The sequence below is a fragment of the Grammomys surdaster genome, unplaced genomic scaffold (assembly GCF_004785775.1).
Source record: "Grammomys surdaster isolate TR1022 unplaced genomic scaffold, NIH_TR_1.0 126013, whole genome shotgun sequence".
NCBI classification, from domain to species: domain Eukaryota; kingdom Metazoa; phylum Chordata; class Mammalia; order Rodentia; family Muridae; genus Grammomys; species Grammomys surdaster.
Genome location: NW_021620828.1, coordinates 4289748 through 4306938, shown reverse-complemented (window position 1 = coordinate 4306938; position 17191 = coordinate 4289748). Strand labels below are relative to the sequence as shown.

The following is a 17191-nucleotide window of genomic DNA, read 5'->3' as shown; positions in this document are numbered from 1 at the left end:
AACAGAACAAAGAAAGTCGTAACTTGGAGAACTTTTCAAATACATTGATGGTATCACTAAGTAGGCTGTCACAGCAAAGCAGGGAAACTCAGCCCTGGGACTCACAGGCTATCTGGTGACACTCCTAGCCTTATATTGGTGGAAACTACGAATTTGTTAAGTCAATACATTCCCAAAGGTTTTGTCTGTTAGCCACACAAACTGCTTAGATTTCAAGCCAAACACCAGGGCACAGAATACTATGCACAACATTCATATACTTAAAATCGAATGTTAAATGTTAATGAGTCTCCCCAGATGGCACGACTACTATTCACCTAACTTAAAAACTGTATGTTAAAGTGTTTTTGTGATTAAGGTTGTTTGTTCAAGCACTTTTCCCTAGTTAGTCTCAATTCAGAGACATGGCTGTTGTTTCATGGTCTGCTCTCCTAACTGGCTCACTGTCTCTTTGTTTTCAGGGCAGTGAGGGTGACGAGGATATTGCGATCACTGCATACGTCGTCGGGGTGTTCCTTGAAGTTGGACTCAATTCCAGTGTATGGATTCTCATCATCTCTGGCCTCACTGTGCTGAATGCACCTTAGACAGATTCTAGAATCAGGATGAAATCCTTAGACAGGATAAGATACCAAGACAACATTTGATTCATGACCATCCTTTAAACTGATGATGTTCAAAATTCTTTTGGTTCACTGATACTTTTCATGAATAGAATTGAGGTTTCCCCCAGGTTGGATATACTTTTGAAAAAAAAAACTCAGTTTTTTTTCCTATGATCTAGGGTATTTATATATTCCCTGAAGTGCATCTATGAACTTCAGATTATGAACCTCTGCTTTAGTGGGTATGATGGCACACGCCAGTATTAGTGGTAATTCTGGTGTTCAGGAAATCATGGCAAAAGGAGGCCACTCTTGCCTATTATAGCCAGACCCAGACTCAAAAACAAAGCAACTGTCACTGAAGAAGAATGTTTGCTCTCAGCAAAGCCACAGTCTAGACGTTTGTTTCCAAGGCACATGAAGCATTTTTCAATATGGTTTCATCCCATGGAGTATCCATTCACCAAATCTGTTCCTAAAGGAGAAACTATGTGTTTCCAGGGTCATTAGTATATCTTTAAATGCAAACCCTCTATTAAAAGCATGAAAGTAAAACATTTTAAGTCAAAACAAACAAACAAACAAACCTATGCATGATCTGGGGAGTTAGCCCGGTTCCTAAAGTACTTGCCTTACATGCCTGAGGACCCGAGTCTGGTTCCTAGAACCCATGAACACATTCAGAGGAACATGGAGGCACATGCCTGCCACCCTTTACTGAGGAGACAGAAAAAAGAGGGTCTTGGGACTTGCTGGCCAGCAAGGCTAATATATTTAGTGAGCTCCAGCTAAAGAGAGAAATCTCAATGAGGTAATTAGTGGTCTTCAGGTTGCACTCAAATCTGGGGCCACCATGACACAGGCACATACACATGGCTATGCACACACACACATATATAATTATATGTTTTATGACGTGACAGAAGTTTATATTATATCTAAAAGATTGATGATCTGATATGAAAGCACTTCACTCCTTAAATTTTGTTTCCCCTCCTAAAATAGTATTCCAAATTTATGTTGTTTTAAAATTATAGTGTGTGGATCTATATGGTAGGTTTATATGTAAAAATAAAACCTGTAAGTCTATATAGATAGATTTGGATGTGAAATGTGCTTCGGGGATACAGTATATACGTTATAGGCAGAAGTTAGCTTAAGTATTCATCAAACTCCCGAAATGTTGAGGTGTTACTTACAAGCATATCTTTCCCTCACCCCTAACTAGTTTCCTGCCCTCCGCAATGGTCTCTACTGCCTGGAAGAGGCGTTTTCGAATGGTGTCACCAATGGCTACACTCAAGCTATTCTGGCTTACATATTTGCGTTAGCTGGAAAAGAACAGCAAGTGAAATCCTTACTCCCAATCCTGGATCGATCTGCTACAAAAACAAGTAAGTCCTATTACCAGTTTGTCTTTGCTGGTCGGCAAAACTCCTGAGAGGAAAGCGCAGAGCCTACTGAGAGACCGGATCAAACAAGCGCTCCACCAAGCGCTCTGCGTCTCCGGAATATGTCAGCATCTATGTCTTCAGAGGTTGCCAGATACTTAATTTCCCTCTTACTGTTTTCCACCAATATTTCTCAAGCGTGTGAAGGAAAGGAAATTAAGCATGCTGCAGACAATAACAACTACCTCTGAAACCACTTAAACCCTAAGGAGATGCCATATTTATTTCCCAGAATCTGTCACAAAAAAATAGCACAGACTGGTTGACTTAAACCTCAGAATGTTTTTTCTCTCTAGAGAGTAGAAGTGTAAGATCCTGATAGCAGGAAGTGTGGGCTCTTTGCTTGAAGTAGATGGCTTCTTCCTCTGCCTTCATGTGTGTCTTCTGGGTGTGGACACCCTTGTCTCCCTTTTTTTTTTTTGGTCCATATTTCGTCTTCTCATAATCACCATCAAATCAGATCATGTACCACCTTAGAAAACTCCTTTTAACCTGATCACTTCTTTGAAGGTCCTATCCTGAAAGCTGAGGTCAAGGCTTCAGTACATGCATTTAAAATCCAGGCCACAGGAGGAATCCAGAGAATAGAACCTGTGCCCTCTGAGTGGGTAACTTATAGGAGCCTGTTTGAAGGACTGGTGGGAATTCTTTGCACAGAGGCTGATTTTTTCCCCACTTTCTCAGATAACATGATATACTGGGAGAAAGATGAGAAACCCGAGACAGACAACTCTCCATCATTCATTCCTTCGGCACTTTCTGGTAAGGCAGAGAAGACGTGCTATGTGTTGTTGGCTATCCTGTCCCAGGACACTCAGGACCTCGATTATGCCAGCAAGATTGTGCAGTGGCTCGCCCGGGAGATGAACTCCCATGGAGGCTTCTCTGCCGTGCAGGTGATGGGCTGATACGGGGTGAATGATTTTAATGAGGAAGATGACACTCAAGACGATGATAAAAATCGTCTCGATAACAGAGCTTCTGAGACGAAGAGCCTTAGATATCTTTTTTAAAGATTTATGCATTTTTGTGTATATGAATGTTTTGCGTGTGTGTGCACCACATATATTGGATCACCTTGATCTGGAGTGAGAGATGCTTGTTAGCCACCTTGGGGGTGCTGGGAATCGAACCTAGGTCCTTTGCAATAGCAATGATGCTCCTACCCACTGAGCCATGTCTCCAGCCCTCACATTTCATATTCTGAATCATATTCAGAATTATTTAGCCTATGATTATTCATGGGCTCGTCCTTGTGTTTCAGACACTCTTTCAAGGAGACGCTATCTTAGGTGATCAATCAAAGTTTCCCTTTAAGGAATTTAGGCCAACTGTGTCTCCATTGCACAGTGGAAAGCAGAATGAAGGTCTAGAAGAGATTCTCTTCGTCAGAACAGTCTAGGCATTGTAGATATCTGACGGTACAATGGCCAAAGCACATGTCAATTAGGATTACAGATTTATCTACGCTTCTGTGGTCTCTACATCAGAGAAAGCAAAAGCGGGAACAGAAAACAAGAAAATGAATGGCCATGAAGCCATGAGTGATCCCTTCCCTAACAGGGAAAACTGAGAGTCAGGGGAAATAGAGTTTCATTTAATGAGGATGATGTCCTTTTCTCTCCTCCTTTAAAGGAGAGAAGAACCTTAAGGCTGAGTCCCCATGAGATAGCAGGATGATGGATTTCCAAAGATCTCTCTCTGACTTTTGTCTCTCTTTGAGGATAAGGGGACAGAAGTGCAGTCATCACACTGTGGTACCTTTCTGACTAAATTTTACATGATGTCAGCAGTGGAGATGGTGATCTATTAAAAAAAAAACTTTCAGAAAAGTAAAACCAATTAATTTGTTAAAGACAGTGCATTGGCAGCAACTCGCATAACTAAGCATTCTCTAGTGTTGGTGGCATAGATTCTTGTCCTATCGGTAGCTTCTGGAATGTTTCTGGAGACTGATGGAAAGTTTGTGATCAACAATGGCTGACCTACACCACTGTTCTGTTCAGGACACCACAGTGTGCCTTCTGGCCCTAACCCGATACATGAAGTTAACTGGCTCTAACCCTCATAACACCGTCACCCTGAGCACGGAAGAGTCTGAGGAGGTTTTCCCTGTTAACAGAGATAACCGCCTTCTGGTACAGCACTCAAAAGTATCCAAAGCCCTCAGGCAATACACAGTGGATGTAGAAGGAGATGGATGCTCGTTTATACAGGTAATGGAAGCCTTCCTCACAGGAGAACCGAGCCTGTCTATAAGAATCTAGACCACCATTCAGCTATGTATGATGTGTTGTGTCATTTTGACTTTTCCTGGTTCCTGCTTCCCTCATAGTTTTCTAATCAACGGCAGAAAATGCAAGATACATGATAGAGGTTATTCACATTTTAATCATTTTTAAAGTGAGCTGGGGAGATGATTCTGGAGTTAAGAGCACTGGCTGCTCTTCTAGAGGATCAAGGTTCCGTTCTGAGCATCCACACATGGTGGCCACAACTCCAGCTCCAGGAGATCTGATGCCCTCCTCTGGCCTCCAACAGCACTGAGCACCACTGTGTGGAGCATAGATGCACACAAAACACCCACACACATAGAATAAAATACATCTTTCAAAAATAGTAAAGTTGGCATACAGAGTAATAAGTTTCCTGATAGCATTTTCATGCATGTTTTGTTATTTGTCTTCCTTCCCTATTCCCATCATCCCCTTCACCCCCTTTTGTTGAAGATCCACCCCATCAATATCCCCCTTCCTTAATCATGTCATATACACCCCACTATATTCCCAAATAAGAGTTCTTTCTATTTCATAATTCTCTTTCTAGTTCCCCCCCCAGTTTCTCCCCCCAACACACACATACACACAAATTAAACATTTTTAGTAATTAAATTTGTTCTCCTGGTGGAAAGTATTCTGCCCTCACGCTGTTTCCCATAAACATTTAGTTGATCCTGGTTCCCTGATGATAATACTACAGAACACTTTAATAATGGGGTTAAAGAGATAACACGTTCTTCAGTATTTACTACAGGATGATTTTCAAGGTGTTATCCTTCCCAGGCCACCCTCAGGTACAATGTGCCACTTCCTAAGGAGGCCTCAGGATTTTCCCTTTCTGTGAAAACTAGAAAGAGCAACTCTTCAGATGAATTCCAGACCAAGTTTGACCTCACAGTGACCCTCACGTAAGTATAACATTTTGATATCTGCTCTCAGATTAGAGAACACTATCAAAGAATTATCTCAAATAGGAAGAAAATCAAATCTGGGGCTGGGGAGATGGCTCAATGGTTAAGAGTACCGCCTGCTCTTCCAGAGGTCCTGAGTTCAATTCCCAGCAACCACATGGTGGCTCACAACCATCTGTAATGAGATCTGATGTCCTCATTTGGCATGTCTGAAGACAGCAACAGTGTACTCACATACATAAAATAAATCTTTAAAAAAGAAAAGAAAACCAAATCTGAATGACAGTGACCAGAGTCCCATGTTGACGGGTGATCTGCCCCATGGCCACTTCACTGCCCTTTTAGATGCTGGCTTATTAGACAGAGCTTCAGCAATGTCTACACACTATGATTCACACTCCTCAGCTGCCGCCTGAGAGCTGTTGTCTTGCTGACCAATTAAGAGTGCAGAAGCTCTCCTCAGGTGTTAGGCAAATCTAAAGCTGACAGGAACATACACGACGTAAACAAGGAAGTTCTGTCTGTAGGTTCTGACTTTGTGAGAGCCGGGAAGGCTTTGCGTTCACGGAGGTCATGATCGGAACCAACTGACCACTGTCACTCGACTGTGACTGCATTCAAATGGTTGAGGATAAAGCCTGCCAGCTCTCCCGACTTCAGGCGTATTAGTGCACCTGTCCACCTGCCCCCCTCACTGAGAGAGCTCATGTTTCTAAACCCATGTAGAGATGTCTGCTTTTACATTTCAGGTACACTGGAGCTCACGAAAGCTCCGGCACAGTCCTCGTGGAGGTGAAGATGCTCTCTGGCTTTACCCCTGTCTTCTCATCCATCGGTGAGGTAAGTAAGGGTAGCCCTGTTCCCCAGCACAGAGAAAGTGAGAGTGCATAAAAAATAAACTGAATGATGGAGTTCTTCATCTAAGCACATTTCTTCAGAGTTCACGTTTGTATTTCATCTGGACTGGAATAGGAGGGATGGTATTTTTATTCTGCAGAAATGCAGAGTCATTACGCCAAGTGTTCATCCTGTGTTTCTTTGCCTAGTTCCCTTGTATACTCACCAAAACACTGAGGTACAAGGGGAACGTTCCCTAAACAGACAGCACAGTGCTCATTTCTAGAGAGGGACTCCGGTATTCTGATCCTCAACTCTTCTTGTCAATCTCTTCAAAGCTTAAATTCAATAGTCAAGTAATGAAGACGGACATAAAGAATGGCCACGTTCTTTTCTACTTGAAAAATGTAAGTTCAACAACAATAGGTGTTTTTTTTTTCTTTCATGACTTTGTTTCTGAGTTTTCTTTCATGGCTTTGTTTTCTGAAGGCTGTTTGAAAGCTTCTATTTATTATGGACATGTGTGAAAGACCTTATTGTTTTAATGAGACATGGAATATGGCTGCGTTCTTTCTCATTAATCATATCCTTTGTATTAACAAATCATTTTGTGTAAGCCATGATTGCCTGATTCATGTTCAGAAACATCTTTAATCCTTACAGAATGCAATGTGGTCAGTTACAGAGATGTATGATGCTTCTACAGCTTCAACTCCAATGAAGAAGACATGACATTTTTTATTGCTTAAATTGGATATAGTTAAAGTATATACTGTGACATTTTGACATACATATACATTGTGAGTTGATTATTACAAACAAGCCAATTAACAATCGTCTCTTCATAAAAGTACCTTTTTAGCCTAATATTTTTAAATTTATTCTTACTTAATTTCATACACATGTACAAGGTATTTCGATTATATTCACTCTTCATCCCCTGCACCTCCTCTCAGGACCACAGACACACACACACACACACACACACACACACACACACAATCCATCTCAACTTCATGTCCTCTTTTAAGTAACCCACCAAATCTAATTAGTATTACCATATACACATGGATACTGAACCATCCGCTGTGACATGTTCAACCTACCAGAGACCACACCCCTAAAGAAAACTGTCTCTCCCTGACTATCAGACATCCATTATCAACGGTGAAAGGTGTCCATCTTCAAAAATGCTAAATAATTTCCCATCATGCACATGCCATGGTTTCAGTATCCACCAATCTGTAAACGGACATGGATTATTTCTGTACCTTGGCAGTTTGTCCAGTGTTGAAGTGAGCATGGCGGTGCCTTTCAAGACAATAATCTAATTTCTCTTAGATGCGTCCTCTCAAGTAGGCTTTCTGAATCATGTCATAATTCTATTTTTAATTTGGGCATGAGAAACTCCAAACTGTGGTGTGACTTTCAAAGCACTCTTTCTATGCATACGTCATCCCCACTCACACCAACCTGCACGCTCTAACATGTTTGAGTACATTCCTTAATTTAAGCACCTACGCACCTTAACATGAGCAGTGCAGCTGAAATGTTTACATGATTTAATGTCGCTAACTCACTGTTTTGCTATTATATAAGCTAGGGGTGGGTTTGGTGTCACAATGTAAGTCACGAGCTCATGGAGTAAGCTTCCCAGTGACTTTCTTTTTTTTTTGACCTACTAAGACTTGATTATCATTCATGTCCTTATAGGTTCCCAAGGAAGCAACCAGCTTCACCTTCTCTATTGAACAAACCAACCTTGTGGCCAACATTCAGCCAGCCCCAGTCACAGTCCACGGCTATGAAAAAGGTAAACAACCACATCACAGTGATTGAACATGTCCGTAGCTCGCACTCTGAGCCATGGCATACCCTCAAGTCATTACCATTCTTCTTGAAAAGATGAACAAGTGATGGTCTCATGTTTTGGGATAATGGGTTTCATGGTTTTTTTATTCCATGATGTGGATTCTGACTATGCCAGTTCCCAGGGTATCTTAACCCTTAGAATTTCTTTGCTGTATTGTGAAAAAGATTCATCCTTAATTTGCAATATAAATGATACTAACATTCGAAGTCTTTTTTATTATCATTGTTACTGAGTCAAAGACTTACTATTGCATGGTGCTTCTATGATTTCAACTTAAGAATGGAAGAGAAAGCATTATGCTAAATAATTTCCCATCATGCACCTGCCATGGTTGACAGAAAAAATGTAATAGATTATGCTTCAAAGCAGTGACTTGTGGAGACCATGACACATCCCCTGGGAAGTGAGCTTGGTCAGTTTCTTGTTGGATACCATAAAAAGTCTGTCAAGGAGTAGATGAACACAGTCTGTCCCTTACTGATCTAATGCACTCCTTATCATATGACTTCCTTTAGTAGACTATATAAGGTTCGCTAAAATGGATGAGTGGTTACTTCTCTTGAAAAATTATTAGAAAGGCTAGATTTAGTGTCTTTCCACAGTTGGAGATCTGGTAAAGACAAATTTTTTTTTTTATTTTCCAGATGAATATGCTTTTGATTCTTACAACATCAATAGCATGTCGAATTCCGAATAAGACAAAGAAACGCACAGAACAAAAGTAAGGACACTGTACAGAAGTCATGCATACACTTCTTAAAGTCTCTTGTGTTTTTCTTAATACCTTGACAGGTTGTAAATATATATGTTCATGTGTTTATACATCAGCATTCATGTTATGTTTATAGAGCTCTGTGTGTGTGTGTGTGTGTTTGTGTGTGTGTGTGTGTGTGTGTGTGTGAGAGAGAGAGAGAGAGAGAGAGAGAGAGAGAGAGAGAGAGAGAGAGAGGTGTATTTACTGTTTAAACTATGCTTTAAATTACAGGTATGAGACTATTTCTTTGAATAAACTGTTCTCCTGGTTACTATCCTAACAGAAAGCCTGACCAAGCACCTCACATGCTGAAGATTCTTCCATCACAATGACCTTGTCAGCCTCACTTCCTCCCTTCCATTAAATGGCATCATTTCAAGTCTGAGGCCACTGTTTTCTATTCTTTGTAGTTTTCATTACAGAAATCTCAGAGCTTTGTGTGAAACTGAATGATTTGCTTCATTTCTGTCAAGTTTAAACTCAAGTTTGGGCACCTGAACTGTACAGAACCAGAATCCCAAAGACGGAGAGAAAGAGATAGAAATGGAGAAGATTAGATTAAAGTAGGAAAGTGCTCTGCTTCAGCTCAACATAGGAATACACACAACAAAACACAGTCTTTCTCAGGGAACAACCAGAAATCATGGCAGGTGGGAAGCAGAAAAGAGCCCTGAGTTAAGGGATAGACATATTGAGCACAAAGTTGAGAGGGTAACTACAGAGCATTTTGTTATTTTAAAAATCAGTGGGAGAGGATCTGCCTAATCCTGTAGACACTTGATGCCCCAGGGAATGGGGAGGTTGGGGGGGTGAGGTGATGGTGGGGGTGAGGAGGGAGTTGGGGGACACCCTCTCAGAGGCAAAGGGGAGGGAGGAGGGGATGAAGAACTCTAGGAGGGGGGACCTCGAAGGGAAGCAACATTTGGAATGTAAACAAATAAAATAATTTAATAAAAAAATTAAATTTAAAAGGTGCTCATTAAAAAAAAAAACCTATTATACTGCTTCAAGCTTATCACTTGTATCTGGAGAGCAGTACTCTAATCTACTCTTTGTCTGACTTAGCATTCCTGCTGTGGTAATGAATTTACATTAAAGACAGAAAAGTGAGAAGGACCTGGAAAAAAATGATAGAAATGAAAAGTTTCTGTATCAGCTTTAACATGGGCTTCTGGATGCACTAAAATTCTTTTACAGCCAGGAAAAGGCAACCAACAAATTTTCCAGCCATGCAGTTAAAGAACTTGGAACCAAGATCTCCTAGACCTTCCTGATGCTGTGACCCTTCAGTACAGCTCCTCATGCTGTGGTGACTGCCATCATAAAATGATCTCATCACTACTTCATAACTGTAATTTTGCTACTGTTATGAATCATAATGTAAATATCTGTATTTTCCGAAAGTCTTGGGAGACCTCTATGAAAGGGCTACTCAACCCCTCTGCAAAGGAGTCTTGATCCACAGGCTGAGAATGCTGCCCTAGACTATCAGGATACAAAAAAATTTTGAAATTATAAAGCATTGGGGTAGTTAGATGTGTTCCTTCATGTAGGTCTTCTGTTCAGGGTAGCATGCTCATAGTACCTAAGCACAGTTAATAAGCCTATTATTGACTGGCATCGAAGGGAGCACTTCCCTCCATCTGTGTGGGTGACTAGGCTTACTCCACTTAGTTATGATTCTGTTCTTCTACTTTATCAAACACAGCAATTCAAACATGTAAGCAGGTCATCAGCACTCATAAAAAATATTAAAATAAAAAAAAACACAATCTGCCTGAGTAGTCAAATATTCCACTCAAGAAAAATATGCCCCTTATAGCTTAACACTGAGACATTTTCCTTTTCTGTTGTTTTGATATGTTTCTAGGAAACTTCTTTTTCTTCCTAAACAAATGATCAATTCTCAGTTTATTTGTGTATTCTGTAGTTACATTAGATATGTAATAAGATGGTTTCTCAGATTATAGGCAAGGAAGAAGGGCATGCTGATGACAATAGACAACTGCCAATTGTTGATCTGCCTTCTGATAGGCTGATGGAGAGATTCCTGCATTTGTCTACCATGTCATGTTGACCTAGTACAGAGCCCTACGCTTGAGTGTTGACAGTTGCTGAACACTCCCTTGGTGTTTCGCGAATGACAATGAACAAAGCACAGAAACAACCATCTTTGTGGTCTTACCTTCTGATGGACAATGTATGCAGACACAATAGATTAACAGAATATGAGCAATGGGAAGGTGATAAAGGTTGTAGGAGCCATAAGGTGTAGAGAAGGGTCAGAAGATCCAGGATACCCGAGAGTCAAGAGCAGGAAAGACTGAAAAATGAGACATGGCTTTAGGGATAATCTCACACAGCAATGGTATTTAGGCAAAGGCCTGCAGTAGGAAAGGGAGTTCATGATACAGATATCTCAGGAAAGACCATTCCAATTGTAAGATCAGCAGGGAAAGGAAACAGACTCATAAGGTAGAGGAGTGCTGTGGGATCAAGGAGGAGTAGCTAAGTCTGATTAGAGCAGCAGAAGAAATCAAGGTTGGGCACCAGATGCCAGACCAGGTAGGGGACTGAGGGTCATCACTAGGACTTTAGCTTTCACCCTGTAACTCAATGCAGAGTTTTAGGTAGGAGATAGGTAGCTGCCTGACTGGTTGTTCTAACATGACCACCTGACTACAGTTACTGAGGAAAATCTGAAGGATCACAATAATTTGGATGGAATGTTACCTACATAGTAGAGTGCATGTGTGCATGTGTGTGTGTAGTCAATATATACATATATATACATATATTATACATATATGTATATAAATATATATATGAACAATCTAACCAAGAGAATAAAAGACATGCATAATGAACACTTTAAAACAATGTATTACATGACATTTTCTCCCTCCAAACTCACACATTCCCTTCAAGATAGAAAGAAAGGCTCATGACCTTCAGGAGGGAAACAAAAAAGTCACATACCCTACCCCAACAATATAAAAAAGGAATAAACAATTCCTGGAGAGTGAGGAGATTCAGAGCAGCTGTGGAAAGCAGAGATGTCAAGGCTGTGGGGGTGTCTGCAGGTGGTATAGATAGCTCTAGGGATGTTTTCAGGAACATGAAGGAAGGAGCTGATGCAGAGGTAATGGAGGGGTGCTGCTTACTGGCTTGCTCATCATGGTTTGTTCAGCCTGCTTCCTTATAGAACCCAGGACCACCAGCCCAGGGATGACACCACCCATAAGTGATTGGGCCCTCTCCCATCCATCATTAATTTAGAAAATGCTCTGTAGCCAGATCTTTTGGAGGCATTTTCTCAATTGAGGTTTCTTCCTTTCAGATAACTCTAGCTTTAGTCAAGTTGACATAAAAACTGGTCAACACAACTTAGGATTTCCAATACTGAGAAGCGGCAACTCTTATAAGGACAACATTTAATTGGGTCTGGCTTACAGGTTGAGAAGCTCAGTCCACTATCATCAAGGCCAGAAACATGGCAGCATCCAGGCAGGCATGGCACTGGAGGAGCTGCGAGTTCTACATCTTGTTCTAAAGGCAAACAGAAGATTGTCTCATGGGCAGCTAGGAGGAGAGTCTCAAAGCCTACTCTCTAAGTGACACACTTCCTCCAACAAGGCCACACCTACTCTAGCAAGGCCACACCTCCTAAGAGCAGCAAGCCCTGGGACAAGCATATTCAAACCACAACAACCATCAATAACTATGCCTGGTACAAATTTAATTAAAGGAAGGAGCCACATACCAGCCCCAGCAAGCAGCAGAACTTGGTAGTTTCAGAGTTTGGCAGAAGTGATTTGGCTTTAAAGTCAATGACACAAGAAAGAGGCTGTGGAATCTCCCTCCTCAGCCAGGAAAACCCATTGAGGCCAGGTGTGTGTCAAGGTTGTCTTTGTATGAAAGCCCAAAAAGAAGCTATGAAGCTGAAGCCTGGATTTCTTTGGAGAGTCCAGTATGGTGGAGATGCCAGAGTCATGAGATACCTGCCCAGAGAAGCTACATCCAGCCCAAGAGAGAGATGCTGCAGTTTACAAAGCTCAAAGGAGTTGGAGATCTGAAGAGCCCTTTGACATCAGACATGGAGATTCAAAATTTGGAGTTTGCCCTGCTGGTTTTAGGTCTCACTTTGGTCCAGTGTTTCCTAATTGCGCTCCCTCTCTTTCCCTTGGAAACAGTAATGCAGATCCTGTATCACTGTATTTTGGAAGGAAGTGATCTGCTTTTTATTTTGATTTTGCAGAGAGTTACAGCTAAGAGATTGCCATGAGTCTCAGAGACTTTGAACTTTGGACTTTTAAACAGTGTTGAGGCTGTAATAGCCTATATGGACTTTTGAAGTTGGACTGAATGCATTTTTGCATTATAATATGGCTATGAACCTAAGGGGGCCAGTGTGGTACACACGTTGGGTTCACCTTTGATTCAGAGTCTTCTGTTTCCTCTCTCTCAGTGTGTTCAGATGCCACTACACACTGGGCTTTATTCGGGGTGGACTTGTACGCATACACTTTATTTGGGGTGAACCAGGGTTTTTTATATACATGAACCTTAGAGACTAGGAAAGGTTCTTTTTAGGATGAAGTTTCATTGCTGAGGCTTAAGGTATTGGAGATATCTTATTTGCACAGAGAAGTGTTCTGGGAAGTTGAACCTGTAATTTTGCCAGGGATTACGTGACATTCCCCAGGTAAAGTATGGGCTGGGTGCCCCAGATCAGACAGAGAAGAAAAAGCCCACTAAGAAAACAGAGTCCTCCATTTTGTGCTGGTCTTGTCCAGGAAACCCTTTCCTGAGCCAGTGAGTTCAAGTGTATCTACTGTCGTCTATGTTAATTAGAGTTGGAGGTTCCAGGTCTTATGCTGAGGTTCTTGGTCCATATGGACCCTAGCAGTATCAACATTTAGATCAACAAATGATAAACGGGTCCCGATGCAACTTAAAAGTTTCTGAACAGCAAAGGATGCCACCAGCTGAGTGAAGAGGCAGGCTACCAAATAGGAAAAATAAAATCTTAACAAGCTATATATGTCAGGGAGTTATTATTTAGAACATGCAAAGAACCCCCCCCAAAAAAACTAAACACCAAGAAAACAAACACACTCACTTAAAATGTTGGTGTGGAACTAAACATAAAGTTCTGAAAAGATAAAATAAAAATAGCTGAGAAACATTTTTTTTTTCATATGCAACATCCTCAGCCATCAGAGAAATGCAAACTAAACTATCTTACTCCAGTTAGAAGGTTAAATTTTTTGGTTTTTACGAGACAATTTTTCTCTGTGTAGTCCTAGCTGTCCTGGAACTCACTCTGTAGGCCAGGCTGGCCGCGAACTCAGAAATCCGCCTGCCTCTGCCTCCCAAGTGCTGGGATTACAGGCGTGCGCCACCACCGCCCGGCAAAGGTTAATCTAAAAGAGCGTTTTCACCAAGTGTACTGGAGACAGGGAATGCCACTGAGATCTTGAAAAAAAAGACAGAATACGTGAACTCTGTCTCCCTTGACGACCCCCTGACTTGATCTCTGAATGCTGATACTGTACGTACTACATAAAGCATGTGTCTTTGTGAAGTAAAAATCACACATGCATTTTGTTTGTCCTTCTTCCTCCCTCCCACAGTCTGCTCAGGAGCATACACTGTGTGATCCTCCCCTTTTTCCATTCCTGATCTCTGCCAGAAGAAGAGTCACAACAGGAGGAAACACACCCAGTTTTGGAGCTAGCTGGCCTAGCGCAATGAATCTTCCCACTTCCGTCTTTCCCCAGAACCCTTGTTTCTAACGCCATGTGCACTCAGACGAGCTTTGGTTTCTATCTCAATATACACAAATGTAGCTCAGAGTGCTGCCTCAGTAGTTCAAAATGAAGCTCCCCCCAATGTACACACTAAAACGGGGAGGACACATTCATTCTCAGCCCACTCACAGTTGCTCAACTCTCAGCAAACATACATCTCGGGAAATGACATTGGCTTAGAACTATGTCCAAAGGTAATGATGTTTTCCACGTTTTTTTTTTCTTAAATAGTTTTATTCTGCTGGTTCAAAAGATCTGTCGTCTAATTAGCATACCACAATTATCAACAACGGAAAAGAACCGATTCCTCTAACCTTTATTGGTGTAAATAATTAATACTATTATTCATTCAGCCACAGTTTCGCTTTTTATTCATAACAGGCTTTTTTGACCATTGCCACTGAGGTTCTGATGGTTAGTAAAGTGTAGATTTGTTAATCTTGATAAACGCATGAGAGTTATTGGAATGCCACCAGGTTTATCATTTTACACACTTATTTATTTTATGGGGTTGGGCACTTGCCATATTGCCCATGTGGAGATCAGAGCACAGTGATTACTTATCTCCTACTATGTGATCTGAGGCTCGAAATCAAGTCATCAGGGCTTGGACAGAAGCCTTGGGCTGCTGAGCTATCTCCCTGACTCTACAAGGTTCATGTTTGACATTTGCCAAAAATCTCCCACTCAGATTCAACTTTGGCCTCGGTCTGTTTCAACATCATTTCTGGAACCCTTGAAATTGTGTCCAGTCAATAATCTTATGATTGTTGCACCTGTCACTCCCCTACAGTTGACCCTAGGCATGACTTGAGAGTTATTTCAGTATGTGAAGGCCTCTTCCCATCATCCCATGTGTTTTACATGTGCCCAGGAGTGGAGACCTTCCTTCTAGTTACTTTTTTGTTTGTTTGGGTTCTTTTGGTTTTTTGTTTGTTTGTTTGTTTGTTTGGGTTTGGTTTTCTGAGACAGGGTTTCTCTGTGTAGCCCTGGCTGTCCTGGAACTCACTCTGTAGACCAGGCTGGCCTCGAACTCAGAAATCCGCCTGCCTCTGCCTCCTAAGTGCTGGGATTAAAGGCATGTACCACCACTGCCCAGCTTCCTTCTAGTTTCTTAAAAGACAATTTAAAACATCGATGGAATCTTCAGTTTGTCTTAAACTTCAAATACCCATTTTACTCAAATTTACTTCTGGTATAAGAAAATCGTGACATAAGAAATAGTTCTTCTGGCTCATTCTGAAATTTTCTATAATCATGTCTAAATGACTATTTTTGCTTAAAAGTCCATCTTTTGCCTTTTCCAACTGCCATTCATTTGCTGCTGAGAACTGCAAAGTATCAGAGAGCATGGCAACAAATTCTCACATGGTGAGATGTCTCACATTTGTAGACAGTAGAACCTCACCCTAGAACTGAGAAGTACAAGAATAAAGTTCATAAAAAGAAAAACTAATTTAACAGCAAGTACTCGACTTGAAACTAGACTATTAGCAGATGTGACATAGATAGATAGATAGATAGATAGATAGATAGATAGATAGATAGATAGATGATAGATAGATAGACAGATAGATGGTGGATAATAAGCTGAAGTGTAGATCATAGTTCTGATAAAATAAAAGCATTCCATAGAGTGCTATATTAACAAAAGTCTATTTATACTTGTGTTCCAACAAAAAATAAATAAGCTGATATTTCAGCTTATTCAGATTTTCTAAGTATATTGGGCTTAGAACTGAGTCTTTAATTAAGAAAGTGGCAGTTGGTAGCTATTCTTAAGTTCTAGTGAGTCTTGAACGTGAGCTCATAGAACTTGGTGTAAAAATGATTCAACAGATAGATTTCCAGACTCTTTTGCAACTGAGTGGTTCTCAGTGCCGTTCTTTCAAAAGAATGACTGACGGCATAGTTGTTACTAAGTTAAAATTTTAAATTAATTTTTATTGAAGATCATAATGTTACCTCTGTCTTCCAAACTTGAAGTGTAAATGATTAAATGACATTTAAATGATTAAACAGAGCCTCTCGTTACTTGCTCTTTTTAGATGAACAAGTGTTCTTATTGCTTCTATCTGTCTACACAATAGGAAATAGGATAGGAAAAAAAAGGTAAAGAATAGATTGTCAAAAATCTGTCTCAAACTGTCAATAATCAATATCTGTCCAAAGATACACAATAACCTCAAGGAGCCAAATGCAATATGCATGTAATTGCATTAAGAAATAATTTTCAAACAAAAATTTCTCCTGAACTTCCACATAATCAGTGGAAATACATTATCAGTGAGTAGTAATATTTCAGTCCTTTATTCTTTTAATCTGAGAGAGGATATCACTCTGTTTTCCTCCTGGCTGGCCTAGAACTCACTATATAGATGAACTTTGCCTTGAATTGGTGGGCTCTTGCCTCTGACACACAAGTGCTGGGACACACAAGGCATATGCTGCCACACCCTACCCCACCCACCTCTTCATTTATTTTGAGGCAGGGTTGATAAAATGCTCAGGCTTGGCTTCATCTCATGCCTGCTCCCAGGCCAACCTTAAAGTTATATCCTCCTGCCTCAGTCTCATCAATACCAGGGTCACAGCCATGCACCATCATAGCCAGCAAAATACACAAACTTTAATCCTGTGGTGATCTTATATTAATGTAATGGTGGGA

General features: G+C 40.8%; 1 protein-coding gene across 1 annotated transcript in view; it reads left to right on the top strand.

The window, feature by feature from the left end:
* The window catches only part of LOC114610050 (ovostatin homolog), a 40210-nt gene extending 31141 nt beyond the window's left edge, over positions 1–9069 (top strand). The window contains exons 27-36 of the mRNA XM_028754528.1: positions 462–539; positions 1834–1999; positions 2741–2952; positions 4063–4272; positions 5119–5243; positions 5996–6086; positions 6422–6490; positions 7797–7896; positions 8601–8688; positions 8942–9069. Coding sequence (XP_028610361.1) covers positions 462–539; positions 1834–1999; positions 2741–2952; positions 4063–4272; positions 5119–5243; positions 5996–6086; positions 6422–6490; positions 7797–7896; positions 8601–8653 — 1104 coding nt within the window. The 3' untranslated portion in view covers positions 8654–8688; positions 8942–9069. The remainder of the gene's footprint in view (positions 1–461; positions 540–1833; positions 2000–2740; positions 2953–4062; positions 4273–5118; positions 5244–5995; positions 6087–6421; positions 6491–7796; positions 7897–8600; positions 8689–8941) is intronic.
* Positions 9070–17191: the final 8122 nt, after the last annotated feature.